The following is an 18,862-nucleotide window of genomic DNA, read 5'->3' as shown; positions in this document are numbered from 1 at the left end:
CAACCAGAGGTACCACTGTAGTGTTGCGCAAGGTTGGATAGCTCAGTTTTGGGAATGTCCTTCTAGGTGGGAGCTTAATGAGAGGCAAGTGGGGGTCTCTTGTCTTTCTCCCATGATGGAAACCAGGTGGAACCCCCTTTCCCTCTAAATAATTGCCCTCTCCCTCTCTCCTTCGAACTCCTCATCCCTTGATCCATCTCTCCAACACACGTCCTCTTCCACTAGACTTTTCCATCCTTGGCTGTGGTTACTCCTTCCTCAACCCAAACTCCTCCATCTTTTTCCTGTTCTCACTTCATTGCATGGTTCCTACATGTTAACATGGAGAGGCTTGCACACTGGGGCATATGTCGCAAGCTGGTGATGGAGCACAGTATGTCAAAACTAGTGTGGTTCGCTTCCAGTTGTCCTCTTCCTTCAAGCACTCACTCATCTTGATTTCTGTGTATCCACTGTTTATTGGGTGTTTATTCTGAATTGTTTGGAGGGAGGTTAGAGAGCGTCATGTCTAGGGGGTGGGGCGAAATTCTATTCTCCCTTGAAGGCGGACCTACTTAATTCACACTTTCTGAAACCATGTTTGAAATAAAACACAGGTGTCCTTGGAAAGTCACACTTCTCTGAATTTTGCAACACTTTGCTATTTTGCTATTTAGGTCAGGGTTTGTCAACCTGGTCCCTACCGGCCACTAGTAGGATTCTAGGTGGGTAGTAGGGGGTTCTATGGCACAAGATGAATCCCCCTTCCATCGAGCACTGCTGGGCGGTAAGGAAATTTTTGCCATCATAAAAGATGCATTAGTGGGCGGTAGGTATACAAAGGTCAACTACCCCTGATTTAGGTAATGTGTGCAAAAATGCATACTCCATGCTAGAGTGTGCATAAAGCGTACATATATTGGTGAAAATAGCGTGCCAAAATTCACTGTATACTAGGGGAAGTAGTTTTGCCAACGAATGTGCAAGTTAGGCAAAACTGCCTACAAAATTGTGTGTGTTAAGGAAAAGCCACACTAAATTATGGTGAATTTTTGTGTGGACGTTAAAAACAGTTTCAAAACCAGATGTGGAGCGGTGAACTTGGGACTGGAAAAATGAGAACCCAAGAGGAACAAAAACGGACACATTTACCAGTTTCCCTAATCACATCAAGCAATGGTTGTCCTACACTTCCCGGTGCGTTTTTCTGCCACTTCCCTTACCGCAAACCAACCAACCCTGACTCCTTATTTATTTGCTTTTAAAAGTGGCTTTTTTGCACAGGGGTGCCAAATCCACTTTAATCGTGTGCCCTGAATTTTGCCGGCGTGCAGTTGAATCCCACCCACAAAACAGCGACAGTCTGGAAGCGGCCGAGGTGTTTTGCACTGTGAGATGAACCAAGTTGCTGGGATCTTGTTGTGTTTGATCTTACAAGACAAGATGGAGCCACGATGGGCAGGGGGCCTACTCCCCATCCCACCCTCCTGTGATGCCTTGTATTCTTTGCCCCCACCCTTGCTCCTCAAAATGTTGGCCGTGCCCCTCCCTCCCTGGTGAGAGCGCTGTTTAGGAAACAGCGACTGGCGCCACAGTGGGTTGCAACATTCTTCTCCCATCAACTAGGTTCCCATGATCTCAGAATGCAGACTGCCCTGACAGTGATCATGTGACCTCTGCAAGGGATTATGGGGTGACACCCATGAGGCATTGGCTGTGCGCCACCTACATGGGTCGTGCCAAACCATGGGGCATGCTCCCTGCCTGATATATTGGGTTAAAATGGAATAATGCCCAGTATTGCTGCTTTGAGCTAAATTTAACAGGAAGTTGGGCTCCCTCTCTCCTGGGGCTGGGTATAGAGTTCAAACGAAGCGCTATAGACACATGAGCTGCAGTAATTAAAACTGCTCAGTAATCATTACATGTGCTGTAATCACATGGTTTTTATTTTTTAAAAAAAGATATTTATTTTTTAAAAAATTAAATATAAGAAAAAATGAAAAATAAACATGCAAAATAATAAGCAGTTAAAACACACACATTAATTTTCAATAACATAACTTCCATACCCTTATTTCCTCCAACCTCCTCGTACTTCCCTTCTTTGTATTCCAGTTCAGTTTGTTAGTTCAGCAAATCCTTACCATAAAATTTTTACCCATTTATAATCCTTTTTTTTCCATATCTCCTAAAGCATTACAGCTGGAAACCGCTTAATTTCTATCCAACATCTTTCTAACATTCATTAATTTTACAATATTTCTTTAAATAGTCTTTAAATTTCTTCCAGTCTTCTTTCACCGACTCTTCTCCCTGGTCTCGGATTCTGCCGGTCATCTCAGCCAGTTCCATGTAGTCGATCACCTTCATCTGCCATTCTTCCACATGGTTTTTAAGGCCCGGGTCGTTAAAGCCCTTGCCACAGCAATACAGATCTGCTGTAATGATCGCACAGCAGTTGTTCCCAAATTGTGCATGATTTCATATCCATGCAAGAAGTAAATTGATTAAATAATGGACATGCCTCTCCTTAAATCATTCTGTGCGTGACTGTGTCTCTTCATTCGGGGTGAAGAAATGGTTGAGTCCACACCTGTTGCAGAGACACACCAGCACGGTCCGTCCTCGGTTGCTGTCACCTGGTGTGTCCATCTATATATGGGGTGCAGTGAATGACCCTCCTCTGAGAGTTGCCCGTTTTGCTGCATCTTGAAGTTTGCGCTTGGGGAGGCAAGATCGAAGCATCACAGGCCCTTCCCTGGAAACCCAAGCTGTAACTGTATTTGAGTATGACTTAAAACTGATGGCATTCGCTCTTCTTACAAACCCAAGAGTCAATCTTGTCTTCTGCAAGAGAAATTGTGCACCTGATTTTAATGCACAATGGACATCAGAAACATGGCACACAGTGCCATCCCGAATGTAATGCAGTAACATGGTCCAGTTATTCACGACCTTTTGTGCTGCTGCAATATGACCTTTGCCCGGATGGTAGCAAATAAATGCAGTGCTTTTTTCTGGGGCATACCCCAAAACATTTTGTGAATCTTTGTCCATTTGTCCATTTCCTGTATTTATTTTCCCCGATTTGAACTAGTAAAATGGTGATTTTCTTGAGTCAAAATGAGAGTACCCCATAACATTTATTTTTAGAAAAAAAGCACTGTATAAATGCACTCTGGCCATATTTATTGCAGCAATGCGAGTCATGCAATAATGACCGTATATATATGTGTGTGTGTACAATATATGTGCAATAATAATATGACCTGTGAACCTAGGGTCATTTATACTGCAGATATATGCAACGGCAACTATGGCTATAAATAACATAGCAAAGGGGTCTATGTCATTATTACCATATTTACAGCAGCAAACAACCTATAGAAGGGATGAGTGTATACATTATTGTGGTGTGGTCCATTATATATTGATTATGGGCTGCATCCAGCATTAAGAGCCGACTTGTTGAAGTGGGTGCCCATGCCTAACTTAGATTCATTCCTCTGAATGGGTCTGCTCCAAAGAAAACTTAACGAGATACAACCCTATATAGATATATAGGTATGAACTGCAGTAAGAACGGCTATTGTTTTTTAATCACGGCAAAAACAGATGCCAGTGAAATGCCAGAACCGTTGTAATGTCTTGCAACGGTGGCGTCAACACATGTATGGTGGACGCAAGCCTTTTCCTTGGCTCAGCTGCATATATATATATATATATATATATATATATATATATTGAGAAGAGTTTTTGCAAATGGCACCCACCACCTTTGGGCTTGGCAAGTATGGCTGTGCAAGAGGAACCAGGAAGCTGTTCCTTGCTGGACGCTTTTGAGGCCCATAAGCAAATCCTATGGACAGTGGATGCGACTCTGCCTTGTTCCCTGTGCTGGGTCCCTTTGGAAGAAATGGCTCTGAAGAAATTATTCAGTGCTGGAAATCTCTTCAGGAGATAAAACGGGTTCTTCATGTGGGGCTAGATTGTGGGGGACGAAGCGGTGTTTTACTGTGGTGTGGACAGAGCCGTGTGGTAAGCTGATTGTCGCACTGCCCTGCTGAGGAGAATTCTACCTCACGTCAAGTGCAGTTGTGCGGTAAAATTCTTGGTTCAAACAGGTCCTTTGTGTCCACCCATTCTCCAGGTCATTCCATAATTTTCCTGGTCTGCTTTTTGCCATCTTCTATGTTATAATAATAATAATAATAATAATAATAATAATAATAATAATAATAATAGTTGTGCAATGAAGTTCCTAGTTCAAACAGGTCCTCTGTGTCCACCTATTCTCCAGGTTATTCCATAATTTTCCTGGCCTGCTTTTTGCCATCTTCTATGTAATAATAATAATAATAATAATAATAATAATAATAGTTGTGCAGTAAAATTCCTGGTTCAAACAGGTCCTTTGTGTCCACCCATTCTCCAGGTCATTCCATAATTTTCCTGGTCTGCTTTTTGCCATCTTCTTAATAATAATAATAATAATAATAATAATAATAATAGTTGTGCAGTAAAATTCCTGGTTCAAACAGGTCCTTTGTGCCCACCCATTCTCCAGGTCATTCCATAATTTTCTTGGCCTGCTTTTTGCCATTTTCTATGTTTTTATTATTATTATTATTATTATTATTATTATTATTATTATTATTATTATTATTCTGCACAACTTGTTGTTGTTGTTGTTATTATTATTATTATTATTATTATTATTATTATTATTATTATTATTATTATATTGATACCCCGCCCATCTGGGTGTAAAAGCTGAGACATGGAGCATGTTTGCTTGGATGAAATGGGAGTTGTTTTCACGACGCCGTTTTCAGGAGTTAGGCCTTGGGCAAGACTTCCATTTCTTGGTTTCTGTTTTGCCAAGGTCTGGGACCCAGTGAGCCACTTTGGAGTGCATTCCAGTAGGCCCTTCAGGAATCTCTGGCCATCCTGGGGCGCCAGCTGGGGCTGATGGGAATTGTAGTCCAAAACACCTGGGAAGCCCCAGGTTGGTCAAGGCCGCCTTAAGGAAAGGTGTCAGCAACTTGCATTTGCTATGGGGTGGGGTTGAGGGTGCTCTGGGTGGGATTGTCCAGTTCACAGACTGACTTGGCTTTCTCTTTTGCCCTGTCACCCCCACCCCAGTCTTCTCAAGGTGGCGGACATCGGACACTCCTGTACGGACACGCTATTCTTCTCCGGCATTCCCACAGCGCCATGGTAAGGAGGAGGAGGAATTGGGGAAAGTTCTGTGTCTTGAAGAAGCGGAAGAGGGAAACCAGGAAAGCTCAAGAGCTCGGTCCAGCGTTGGCCGACTCCAAAGGCCGGTGGAGCAGGGAAGACGCAGCTGCTCCGCAGCCATTTTGTGTTCCACGTCCCTGTCCCTGAGCCAAGCAGATTTATTTTCAAGCGTGTGTCATGTGTTCCCCTCCCGGGATGCAGAAATCGCAAGGAATCCCGATCGGGGTTTTAGGAGGTGGGCACATTTCTCGGCCAAGAAGGTGTCAAACGTCGAAAAGGCTGAGCCGCGTTCTGGAGGACAGATATAAGTTCTAAGTCAAGAAGCTGAGGTCACCCAAGGTTGGGTGGTGCCGGCTGTGATTTCCTTCTGTGTCAACATTCCTAGGAGAGCTGTGTGTGTGTGTGTGTGTGTGTGTAGAGCTGGGCCTTGAATGGTCATCCTTGAAATCAAGTGTGTATTCGCTTGCCACTGCTGATTTACTGCCGGAATTATTCCTTGAAGTGACCTTACATGCTTGAAGCTAGTGGAAGATCTTGTTGAACTCCAGCTCCCATCATTCCCCAGTTAATGATCGGGGAATGATGGTTGCAGTTCCCCATCCCCGCTTTGTTATTGCTATTTGTTGTTGTTTAGTCGTTTAGTCGTGTCCGACTCTTTGTGACCCCCTTGACCAGAGCACACCAGGCACTCCTGTCTTCCACTGCCTCCCGCAGTTTGGTCAGCCTCATGCTGGTAGCTTCGAGAACACTGTCCAACCATCTCTGTCGTCCCCTTCTCCTTGTGCCCTCCATCTTTCCCAACATCAGGGTCTTTTCCAGGGAGTCTTCTCTTCTCATGAGGTGGCCAAAGTATTGGAGCCTCAGCTTCAGGATCTGTCCTTCCAGTGAGCACTCAGGGCTGATTTCCTTCAGAATGGAGAGGTTTGATCTTCTTGCAGTCCATGGGACTCTCAAGAGTCTCCTCCAGCACCATAGTTCAAAAGCATCAATTCTTCGGCCATCAGCCTTCTTTAGGGTCCAGCTCTCACTTCCATACATCACTACTGGGAAAACCATAGTTTTAACTATACAGACCTTTGTTGGCAAGGTGATGTCTCTGATTTTTAAGATACTACAATCACCTTAGAGCATCCTTAATTAAAATATACAATGGGGCCATCTTTGCCTTGTGTTGGTCAGCAGCAAGCAGCACCGCACCCCATTGCATTGGGTGTGACCTCTTGTTTTCAGCAGCCCATGCTCTCTGCACTACAGGCAACTCATACGGGGATTGCGTTTCTGGTTGCTACACATGTGCTGGTCGCCCACGAGTCAGGAGTTGCCTTACTTCCTTTGGTTAAATGCAAGAAAGTCTTTTACACTCGCCAGAAGCTCTGCTCTGCTCTCGCCGGTCCTGGAAGGATCCTTTAAAAAAGACCCATATGCTCAGAGACTTTGCGCCTGTTCATTGGGGGATATAGGAAGTCCAGAGCACTTGTTCTTTATATGTCCCTTTTATGAAGAGGCACGTAGTGAGACCATTGATCCCCTGCTGGTGAGGCTCGCTGACCTCACGGAAAAGCAAAAATTTGACCTTTTCCTGTTAGGCAAAGATCATAAGACGACCCGGACGATCGCCAGATTCTGTGTACAGATCTGTAGGCACAGACCATCCCCCAACCCAAACTAGTTCGTTAAGAAAATTCCCAAACTCGGTTCCATGGGTGACTCTGGGTCATCTCTCTGTGGTAGCTTATCTTAAAGTTTTAAGTGTCTATATGCTTATCACATTTATAAATTTTAAATTTATTGTCGCACATTGTTTTAAATGTTTGCTTTCCTTCTGGGATTGTACCCCCAGGTGTGTTTTATAAGCTGGTCTCCGACCGTAATAAATTATCTATCTATCATCTATCTATCTATCATCTATCTATCTATCTATCTATCTATCTATCTATCTATCTATCTATCTATGTATCTATCATCTATCTATCATCTATCAGCTACTTCCTTTGGTGCAAAAGATTATGGCCACACATCTATCTACGTGCATTTATAAAGTTACATTTTAAAGCTGCAATTTAAGGTGCAGAAACCAGGGTGGTTGCTGCACCTTAAATTGCAGCTTTAAAATGTAACTTTATAAATGCACGTAGATAGATGTGTGGCCATCTACGTGCATTTATAAAGTTACATTTTAACTTTGATCTTCTTTCCTTCCCAATTTGTAGTATTTGAGCTGCCTAACCACATCCCGCTCCCTGACGGATAAACTTGCCTTTGACGTGGGCCTTCAGGAGGATGCAACAGGTATGTGATTTTGCACCCCAAGGAATTGCCACCTTGCGGGTGTTTTTGTTTGCAGCGGGGAAGAGGAGGAGAATATTCCTAGCTCATTCTACATTCCAGGCACCGTTCGGTGGCAATAGGACTGTGTTGAGTCTCAGAGGAGTAAATTCCCACTCAGTGCAGACACAGAACAAAACAAATCTGCATGCAAACAACTGAAATTATGTGCTGATGGTGGTGGTGGTGCTGTTGCAGAATAATTCTGTGACCTGGCTACATGATGCAAATTGAGCAGCTTTTAATGAAATGTTATTGGGCCAAAGTGAAACATAAATTATGCAAGCTGCTCAGATTGCATACTTTATGTTGCACTTTTGCCCAATGAAATCTCATCAATAAAACAAGTACAAATCTGCAAATAAGCTTAATACATCAAAGGGACGCGGGTGGCGCTGTGGTCTAAACTACTGAGCCTAGGGCTTGCCAATCAGAAGGTCGGCGGTTCTAATCCCCGCAATGGGGTGAGCTCCCGTTGCTCGGTCCCAGCTCCTGCCAACCTAGCAGTTCGAAAGCACGTCAAAGTGCAAGTAGATAAATAGGTACCACTCTGGCGGGAAGGTAAACGGCGTTTCCATGTGCTGCTCTGGTTCGCCAGAAGCAGCTTAGTCATGCTGGCCACATGGCCCGGAAGCTGTATGCTGGCTCCCTCAGCCAGTAAAGCGAGATGAGCGTTGCAACCCCAGAGTCGTTCGCGACTAGACTTAACTGTCAGGGGTCCTTTACCTTTACCTTTTTACATCAAATATAGCTGGATCGCCCCCTCAGGGAAAACCTAGGTCAGTGGTTCCCAAACTTTTTCTGGCCACCCCACCCTTTCCCCATAAACTCATTCCCTGTGCCCCTTACCCTAGCCTATAAAAACACAATCAAATTCAAAGCCGTAACAATTAATTGCACATTTATTCAAAATCCAGTTAAAACTATTCGGTTTAATTGGGGAACTTGATCCATGGATGCCAGCTTTTCATAGTAATTCCCCCCTGCTACCCCCTTGCCTCTTAGTATGCCCCCAGGGGGCAGTAATGCCCACTTTGGGAACCACTGACCCAGGTGAACAGATGAATCTGAAGCAGCCCACCTAAATGCCGATACTGTAGGTGCCTGTCTGATGTGATCCCAGAACAAATAAAGGACCATAGCTAGTTTCTCGTAGACGTCTACCCACAATCTCTCTTACCACTAGGGGAAGCCTGTTGGTGGACCATCCATCCTGCCTCCAAGCAGCGATCGGAAGGGGAGAAGGTGCGCGTGGGTGATGACCTCATCCTTGTCAGCGTCTCCTCTGAGCGGTACCTGGTGAGTGTGTCTGTCTCTCTGTGGGAGGACTTGCCTCCTCCTTCACATGCTGTGGTCTAAACCACAGAGCCTCTTGGGCTTGCCGATCAGAAGGTTGGTGGTCCTGCTAGCTAGGGATCATGGGAGTTATAAGCCAAAAACATCTGGAGGGCCAAGGTTGAGGAAGCCTGGACTAGAGGACTTGGAGTCACTTGCTCTCCATGGGGCTACCTTTGAAGGTGACCTGGAAACTACAACTAATCCAGAATGTGGCAGCTAGACTGGTGACTGGGAGCGGCCGCTGAGACCATATAACACCGGTCTTGAAAGACATACACTGGCTCCCAGTACGTTTCCGAACACAATTCAAAGTGTTGGTGCTGACCTTTAAAGCCCTAAACGGCCTCATACCTGAAGGAGCGTCTCCACCCCCATCGTTCTGCCTGGACGCTGAGGTCCAGCGCCGAGGGCCTTCTGGCGGTTCCCTCACTGCGAGAAGCCAAGTTACAGGGAACCAGGCAGAGGGCCTTCTCGGTAGTGGCACCCGCCCTCCCACCAGATGTGAAAGAGAAAAATAACTACCAAACTTTTAGAAGACATCTAAAGGCAGCTCTGTTTAGTGAAGCTTTTCATAGAATCATAGAACCATAGAGTTGGAATAGACCACAAGGGCCATCGAGTCCAACCCCCTGCCAAGCAGGAAACACCATCAGAGCACTCCTGACATATGGTTGTCAAGCCTCTGCTTAAAGACCTCCAAAGAAGGAGACTCCACCACACTCCTTGGCAGCAAATTCCACTGTCGAACAGCTTTTAATGTTTGATAGGTTATTGTATTTTAGTGTTTTGTCGGAAGCCGCCCAGAGTGGCTGGGGAAACCCAACCAGATGGGCGGGGTATAAATAATAAATTATTATTATTATTACTTCCAACACTACAATTCTATGATTCCATGAATCCGTGGGGACTATTAAGCCCCTGATCTCACTCCCCGCCCACTTTGTTTCTTCTACTCTTCTATTTCTCAACAATGTCCTTGTTCTCCTCCAGCATCTGTCTACAGCCAGTGGAGAGCTCCAGGCAGATGCCTCCTTCATGCAAACACTCTGGAACATGAACCCCATCTGCTCAGGCTGCGAGGAAGGTACTTGATTCCTTAGGGTATGGTTTGAGGTCACATGACACAGCCCCCTTGCTGATGCTAAGCAGGTCTGGTCAGTGCCTAGACGGCAGACCACCGAGGAACCCAATTCCTTATTGCATTTGGATGGAGGTGACAAGGCCATTCACACAAACCTACCAAATTCACACCTCTTGGAACAATGCACTGTTGCGCCTTGGAATTCACGGTGCCCCGAATTTTGTGATGTAGTTTTCCAGCCCAGAAAACGTGCACGTGAGGTGGAAATGCGAATGGAATTGCATATATTAGTGCAAACGGCACACAAAAAGTTATGTTACGTTAGGGAAGATTGCTCACAAAAAGAATGCGTATTAGTAGAAACGCTGATGAATTTTCACGAGGGCTTTTGAAAAATAAATAAATTGTAAACTGATGTGGAAATGCGGGGAGCTAAGCACAACATTGGAAAATTGAGAAACGGAGAGAACGGGGTTTATCCAGTCCCTACCTGTGTTACAGGACTATGGTAAGACTTACTCAGGCCACATTCACACAATACCTGGCTCCCCGCAAAGAATTATGGGAGCTGTATTGTGTTTATCATCACTGAGAGCTCTTAGGAGACCCCTATCCCCCCACACAGGAGGAGTTTGGATTTGATATCCCGCTTTATCACTCCCTGAAGGAGTCTCAAAGTGGCTAACAATCTCCTTTCCCTTCCTCGCCCACAGCAAACACTCTGTGAGGTGAGTGGGGCTGAGAGACTTCAGAGAAGTGTGACTGGCCCAAGGTCACCCAGCAGCTGCATGTGGAGGAGCGGGGAAGCGAACCCGGTTCACCAGATTATGAGGCTACCGCTCTTAACCACTACACCACACTGGCTCCCACAGAGCTATAAGCACACAGTGGTTTAACAGTGAACTCTGGGAATTATAGCGCTGGCAGAGGAACAGGGGCCTCCTGACAACTCTTGGCGCCCTTAACCAACTACAGCTCCCATAATTATTTTCGGGAAGCCACGACAGTTTAAAGTGGCACCATAGCTCTTCAAATGTATGGAGGGAATGTGGCTTGAGATGACGCGAGCAAAGACAATGTACATCATGCATTTTCTTTTCTCCAATTTTTTTATTGATTTTCCAGAGTTTTAAACAAGCAAACAAGGAAACATCTTAACTGTATTTGATCCAATCTTGGTGACATTGTTAAATGACCTCCTCAAATCCCCCTGGCTGAGTTTCATTGTATATCATTGTAACAGTTTTCCAAAACCAATTTTCTCATAAAATTAACTTAGTCACTTAACATCTTTCTTCCTTTTCATTTTAACTTTAAACATATTATTCTCTAACATCACATATTTAAATCCCAAGTCTATCTGGTATTTGCAAGTTTTCCCAATTAAGCTATCTTAGCATATTTAACTAAATAGTCTTTGAATTTCATCCAATCGTCCTGGTACTCCTCCTCCTTCTGGTCGCGGACTCTTCCGGTCAGGTCGGCTAGCTCCGAAAAGTCCATCATCTTCATCTGCCATTCCTCCACTGTTGGGACTTCCTGTGTTTTCCAATTCTTAGCTAACAAAATTCTAGCTGCAGTTGTGGCATACAAAAACAATCTAACATCTTTCTTGGGCAATTCCACATGCACTCCGACATACTAGTTTCCCCGCTCTGCTTGTGATCTCACGCTCTCTAATCCCTATTTTTTTGGGTGGTCCACGCAGGGTATGTGACCGGAGGCCATGTTATGCGCCTCTTCCACGGCCATATGGACGAGTGCCTCACCATCTCCACCACGGACCAGAATGAAGAGCAGCGCAGGTGGGCATACCGTGCGGGGGTTGTCAGCATAAAAGGTGGCACTTTAAAGAGCAAGGGGGGCAAAAGAAAGGGGGGGGGAGAGAAGCCTCTGCCCCAAATAGTGAACAGAAAGCGGGAGGGGATAACAGAAGGAAAGAAGATGCAGACTTTGAGCGCAGCTGTTATTTGGGGAGGGGAGCCTCTCTACCCAAACGTAAAAGATCGCACCAAGCTCTCGCTAACTCAGATTTTAATTCAATGCAAGCATTTTGTTATTCTCCTGCTGAGGAGTGTATTAATTTATGGTCTCTATGTGTGGTTTGGGAGCTGCACAGTCAGGGGGAAAACAATGGTGTCCAAGGTTGTAAAGACTGCAGAGAGAATAATTGGGTGCACTTTTCCCACCTTGGATCAAATCTATGCTTCCAGGAGCTATAAGAAAGCTGCAGAGATAGTGCAGGATAGTGCGCACCCCGGAAATGATCTCTTTCAGCTTCTGCCTTCTGGAAGAAGGTACAGGGTTATAAAGACTAGGACTAGCCGCTTGAGAAACAGTTTCTATGCAAAGGCAACTTTGGTTTTATACGCAGTGTAAGGTAGTCTCTGGGGGGACTCCGGTGGCGCTGTGGGTTAAACCAATTAGGACTTGCCGATTAGAAGGTTGGTGGGTTAAACCACAGAGCCTAGGACTTGCTGATCGGAAGGTTGGTGGTTCAAATCCCTGTGACAGGGTGAGCTCCCGTTGTGTGGTCCCTGCTCATGCCAACCTAGCAGTTCAAAAGCACATCAACGTGCAAGTAGATAAATAGGTACCGCTCCAGCGGGAAGGTAAACGGTGTTTCCGTGCGCTGCTCTGGTTTGCCAGAAGCGGCTTAGTCATGCTGGCCACATGACCCAGAAGCTGTACACCGGCTCCCTCAGCCAATAAAGCGAGGCCGACTCTGGGGTTGCAGTGCTCGTCTCGCTTTATTTTACCAGAGTAGCGCACGGAAACGCCGTTTACCTTCCCGCCGGAGCGGTACCTATTTATCTACTTGCACTTTGACGTGCTTTCGAACTGCTAGGTTGGCAGGAGCAGGGACCGAGCAACAGGAGCTCACCCCGTCGCGGGGATTCGAACCGCCAACCTTCCGATCAGCAAGTCCTAGGCTCTGTGGTTTAACCCACAGCTCCAGCTGCGTCCCACTGAGTTCTTACTCAGACCCTTTATCCCGAAAGGGTAAAAAAAATACCCTATAATGGCAAGACCAGCACTGGTGGATTCAAGGAAGGCAGCGGCAAGTTGGTGTCCTCCAGACTACAATTCCCATCATCCTCAGTGGCCTACAGCTGTACTTGCTGGGGGAAGATCGGAATCGCAGCTGGAAGCATCTGGACAGCATCAGGTTGGCCAATGCAGCTGCAGCAAATAAGAGGCATTATTTCCATGTCTGGTAATTGAACTGGCTGGTTTTGAATCCTTCCTGTGGAAGAATTACCCAGATCTTCTTCCTTTTCCACAGGGTGGTGAACTACGAAGGCGGAGCTGTCTGTTCCCAGGCTCGCTCACTGTGGCGTCTGGAGCCTCTGCGCATCAGGTATGAAATAATAATAACAAATAATGGCAGTGCTGTTGGGGTTGCTTGCGTCCCAGGAGCACAGGCTCCCTTGTGGATTTGTCTGCCTCAAAAGCCACGAACAACGCAAAGGATTCTGGGTTGTGTTTGAGGGTTCAGAGTCGGTTTTCACCGGCTTTTGAGCCAACGAGGTATAAAATGTTATTTTAGGACTGTTCCTTTTAAACGTGTCCTGACAAAAATATATATATACAGAAAATGTTTTTAACCCAAGGACTCTGTTAAAAATCAAGAGCTTACATGGTTGTTATGTAGAGTGGGATGCCACGAAACGCCACAATAGGAGACATCGCCTCATGACCGGTTCTATTTCTTACCTGAAAGTGAAAAATACAATCTGGCTGCCACTCATATTGGTATACAACCCTTCCACCTCTATGACTTTATTTGTTGACTCAACCGGGAATATACGGTAGTCTTTGACCCTTTTTCTACCCTTACTGACCTTCTTATCAGATATCTGAGCAGTCATAGCGTCAGTGTGCTTACACCCTTAGGCACAACTGCCATTTTATTTTATTTTATTTTATTTTATTTTATTTTATTTATTTTATTTTTATGCCGCCCTTCATCCAAAGATCACAGGGCAGTTCACAACAGAAAAATAAAAAAAATGAAAACATAAACTACACAATTAAGCAAAAACAGCTCCCCTCAAAAAAAAAAAAAAAGTCCAGTATGCCAGTGGACAGCTGGGTTTGGGAGCTGCCATTTTAATTTCCCATGATCCCTTGCCCTCAATGTAGTGTTGTTTTGAGGCATTATGTGGAGAATTAACATGGCTGCTCTGATCAGTCCCCTGGTGCTGCTCAGGAAACTGTGACTGCCACTACCCAATGATTTGTTCAAGGCCCAGCCATGGGCGCCATTGACTGTGGAGGAGCCAACAGAGGACATGTGGGAAATTAAATCAGGGGAAGGACTTGCCTGTATGGAGCACTGTCTCACTGTCTCCTTACAACTTAAAATATCAATTTACAAAGAGTCTGCAATCCAGTATTTGCTGAGGGACAATACTCCTGAAACTACCTATATTGTTTCAGGGTATTCAGCCGAGATTTTTAAAGCTAAATCTAAAGTTGCCTGGTTTACTCAATGGTGGCTATCTAGTCTTTTTATATACGGTGGTGTCTCGCAAGACGAAATTAATTCGTTCCGCGAGTTTTGTCGCCTTGCGATTTTTTTCGTCTTGCGAAGCACGGTGTCGGGAAAGTTTTGGAAAAGCTTCAAAAATCACTGAAGTCTTCAAAAGCCTCAAAAAAGGCTACCACACCGCGTTCTATGAGTTGCTCCTCGAAGTCAAGTCGCAACTGTATTAACGGTGTTAAGAAAAAGGAAACAAACTTGCAAGACGTTTCCGTCTTGCGAAGCAAGCCCATAGGGAAAATCGTCTTGCGAAGCAGCTCAAAAAACCAAAAACCCTTTCGTCTAGCGAGTTTTTTGTCTTGCGAGGCATTCGTCTTGCAAGGTACCACTGTACTGTATGTTTTTGGATTACTAATGTATTTGGGTGACTTTGTATGATTTTATTGTTTGAACTCATGCCAATAAAGGCCAAAGACAATAAAAATGACTGAGGAAAGGAACTACCCGTGAGGGGAATTGGCCACAGCACATCCTTCTTCCATGTGTTCACACCAGTAAATGGTGGGACTACGTTATAATGTCGTTTATGTATTGCAGGGGCAGCCACTGGGCTGTTTCCCCTGATGTTGTTGGACCACAATTCCTGGCATCCCTACCTATTGGCCTTGCTGGCTGCAGGAGCTGATGGGAATTGGAGTCCAACAGCATCCGAAGGGCAGCACACTGGCTACCCCTGATGTATCCTAGTTGCCTGAGAGGGAACATACAGTATTTCTTCTACCACAACAGCTGGAGCGGCAGCCACATGAAGTGGGGGCAGCCCTTCCGCGTCCGCCACGTGACCACGGGCCGCTACCTGGCGCAGACTGATGAAAAGGGGCTGGTTGTGGTCGACGCTGAGAAAGCTCACACCAAAGCCACAGCTTTCTGCTTTCGGATCTCTAAGGTGAGAGGAGTCCCCCATTATTGCCCTCGTCGGAAGTGGGGCAGTCTTTGTTGTTTAGTTGTGTCTGACTCTTTGTGACCCCCTGGACCAGAGCACGCCAGGCACTCCTGTCTTCCACTGCCTCCCGCAGTTTGGTCAAACTCATGCTGGTAGCTTCAAGAACACTGTCCCACCATCTTGTCCTCTGTCGTCCCCTTCTCCTTGTGCCCTCCATCTTTCCCAACATCAGGGTCTTTTCCAGGGTGTCTTCTCTTCTCATGAGGTGGCCAAAGTCTTGGAGCCTCAGCTTCAGGATCTGTCCTTCCAGGGAGCACTCAGGGCTGATTTCCTTCAGAATGGATAGGTCTGATCTTCTTGCAGTCCATGGGACTCTCAAGAGTCTCCTCCAGCAAGGTGCTCTGCCTTTAAGAATAGAAGTACCCAAGAAGAGCCGTGCTGGACCAAAGACCCATCTTATCCAATATCCTGTTCTCTCATTGGCCAACCAGATGCCCTAATGGGAAGCCTAAGTGCAACAGAGCTCACCCCACTTGTGATTCCACGGCAGCTGGGATTCAGAGGCAAACGACCAACGAGGGCGAACAGCGTTATCATGACTATTGTTGTTATGATTGATGATTTATCCTTCTAAAGCACTGTTTCACGGCAAATTACACATAAGATAGGACTGCCGTGTGCCTGGATTTTCCTGGACGTAGCCAGGAAATGGGCTTGAAAATGGCGCCCGTGTGGATTTTCGGTTATTATTTGGTTATTATTATTTACTACTAATGTCCCCACTGTGGAAGGATGTGTGGATCCAGAATTGGCCTCCACAGTCACTTATGGACTCATTGTTAAAACCGTGTTTATGGAAGACAATCTTACTCGGCTACGAGTGATCGCCAAAGAAGAAGAAGACTACTATTACTACCACTACTATTAATTCATTTTCTCGCCTGCCCTTCACTGTAAGGTCCCTGGATGGGTTACAGCCATTTAAAAATTCTAAATGTTGAAAGTGGCATTGAAATGGAGAGAATCTTGTAAGTAGGAGCAGCCAAGCACTTTCAGCAACAGCAAGATATTCTAAAACAATAATCAGGTCCAGCTGAACAGCAGAACTGAACATTCATTCATTCATTTTGGGCGGATTTCCTCAGAATCGGCAAAATGTCTGGGAAAACATGGATGTATGGTAAATAGGGTGTTGTATACATACATATATAAAATCTTTAAAAGAAAAGCCCCAAAATATACCCTATTTTTCGCTCACATGACCATAAGACACACCTAATTTCTAGAGGAGGAAAACAAGAAAAAAATATTCTGGACGAAACAGTGGATGTATGATTTTTGTGGTTCATGCTGTGGCCAGAGACATGTGATCTGATGGTGAATTTGGGGTGACCCAAAGCAGAAATCCTGAGGATCCATGGGCTTTTACCTCCCCCCTCCCAGGCAGCCTCCACTAGCGTCCCTTATCTCTCTTCTGATCCCACTGATCAGCTGCTTCCTTTCAACACTCCCTTCCCTCTTGTTTGCCTTAGTGTCTTTTCCTTAGCTGGAGCAGTTTTTTGCTCCTCCTTTTCTTCTAATTTCTCTCCTTATTGCTTTAGTCTTCCTGTTTCCCCCCTTTGCAAGTTTGCTTTCTTTACCTCCCCCCTCCCAGGCAGCCTCCTTTATCTCTAGCGTCCCTTATCTCTCTCCCAATCGGCAAGCGATCAGTGGCTTTGTTTCAACACCCCCTTCCCTCTTTCAAAAAACAAACAACATGATCTGCTTTTTGCCCCTGGGCAATTCGGCTCCAGGGACCACACATTCACTCCATAAGACACACAGACATTCCCCCTTCCTTTTTAGGAAGAAAAAAGTGTCTTATGGAGCGAATAATACGTTATGTCTGAATGCAAAGATTGCCTCAGTGTGCTCCTGCCCTGCCATCCCTCTGGGCTCATGGCGCCCTCTGTTCTCCCCCTTGCCCTTCTAGGAAAAACTGGATGTGGCTCCGAAGCGAGACGTGGAGGGGATGGGAGCCCCTGAGATCAAGTACGGAGAGTCCATGTGTTTCGTGCAGCATGTCGACAGCGGCCTCTGGGTGACGTACGCGGCGGCTGATGCCAAGGCTCTCCGCTTGGGGCTGCTCAAGAGAAAGGTGAGGCTTAACCGGCTGGCCTCCCTGGCTTTCCATCAGGCCTGGTGGCCCTGAGCCAAAGAGTCGCGTAGAGGTGCCCATTCAGCATCTAAAACACGCAAGTTCCTCAGACTAGAGAGCCTGGCCTGAGTCAGCAGCTTTATAGGGCCAGGTGGAAGCTGATTGGCTCCCCGTGTCAGCTGGTCTCTTTTGGATTGGTCGTTGCAGCACCACCCTCTGGCTATCTGTGGCAGTGGCACCGCAGCACAGCGCCCTCTGCTGGCCAGCTGAGATAGTGGCGCAGAGAGTAAAGTTTCCTAGGTCCTCCTGTCAATTATCTCTGGTTCGAGAATCTTCTGAGCGTCCACCATATATACCTGCTTTCTTTGCTCACCCTACAGGCCATCTTGCACCAGGAGGGTCACATGGACGATGCTCTCTCCTTGACCCGCTGCCAGCGTGAAGAGTCGCAAGCCGCCCGGATGATCTACAGCACTTCTGGCCTTTACAACCAGTTCATCAAGTAGGTGCTGGGCAGATTCTGCTCCCGTGGAAACCAAGAAATCAACTGCTTGAGTTGTGTTCTGTGCCTGCCTGTCACCTGCCTGCCTGTCATCTTTTTTGTGGTTCCATGCTCCCCTCTGCCATCCCCATTGGCTGATCCATTGTGGTGCCACGGAATGTTAGCAAGCATTCCAATAGATGTGCAAGACTAAGAGTAATTCGTCGCAATGCAAAACAAAACCGAACTGCTCAATAGGCATGGCTGTCAACTTTTTCCTTTTCTTGCAAGGAATCCTATTCGGAATAAGGGAATTTCCCTTTTAAAAAAGGGAAACGTTGACAGCTATGCTCACAGGAGGGAAGAGAGAGGTCAGTTTGGCGAGAAGAGAAGCAGCGCCTAGTAACAGCAGGAGCTGCGGTGCTGGGTTTATTTATTGAATTTCTATCCCGCCGTTCCCCTCTTTGATTAAGCGGCCATGAGGTCTAGCAGCTTGCCCTGTTTCAAGACCCGAAGCGGAAGAGGTATGGCGCTAAGGGAGCATTCCACAAAGTAAATATATTAACTTGCGGCCATCTTAGGGGTGTGATTCCTCCTTCTCTGTGCCATCCATATCCAATGCTAATCTCAGCTCTGGCTGTTCCAGTGTGGTGTAGTGGTTAAGAGCGGTGGACTCGTAATCTGGTGAACCGGGTTCGATTCCCTGCTCCTCCACATGCAGCTGCTAGGTGACCTTGGGCTGGTCACACTTCTCTGAAGTCTCTCAGCCCCACTCACCTCACAGAGTGTTTGTTGTGGGGGAGGAAGGGAAAGGAGAATGTTAGCTGCTTTGAGACTCCTTTGGGTAG

General features: G+C 46.1%; 1 protein-coding gene across 11 annotated transcripts in view; it reads left to right on the top strand.

Annotated features, from left to right (window-relative positions):
• Positions 1 to 18,862, top strand: part of RYR1 (ryanodine receptor 1) — a 208,177-nt gene that overhangs the window by 42,818 nt on the left and 146,497 nt on the right. For all 11 annotated transcript variants that reach the window (XM_083515697.1, XM_083515696.1, XM_083515703.1 and 8 more), the window contains exons 4-12: positions 5,128 to 5,202; positions 7,434 to 7,512; positions 8,735 to 8,847; positions 9,877 to 9,970; positions 11,676 to 11,772; positions 13,254 to 13,328; positions 15,243 to 15,399; positions 17,369 to 17,533; positions 17,914 to 18,035. In XM_083515697.1, the coding sequence (XP_083371823.1) occupies positions 5,128 to 5,202; positions 7,434 to 7,512; positions 8,735 to 8,847; positions 9,877 to 9,970; positions 11,676 to 11,772; positions 13,254 to 13,328; positions 15,243 to 15,399; positions 17,369 to 17,533; positions 17,914 to 18,035 (977 nt within the window). The remainder of the gene's footprint in view (positions 1 to 5,127; positions 5,203 to 7,433; positions 7,513 to 8,734; positions 8,848 to 9,876; positions 9,971 to 11,675; positions 11,773 to 13,253; positions 13,329 to 15,242; positions 15,400 to 17,368; positions 17,534 to 17,913; positions 18,036 to 18,862) is intronic.

Source organism: Podarcis liolepis, assembly GCF_965112155.1.
Source record: "Podarcis liolepis genome assembly, chromosome: 7".
Classification (NCBI taxonomy): Eukaryota; Metazoa; Chordata; class Lepidosauria; order Squamata; family Lacertidae; genus Podarcis; species Podarcis liolepis.
The sequence above is the reverse complement of the archived record's forward strand: the minus strand, read 5'-3'. Positions and strand labels throughout refer to the sequence as shown.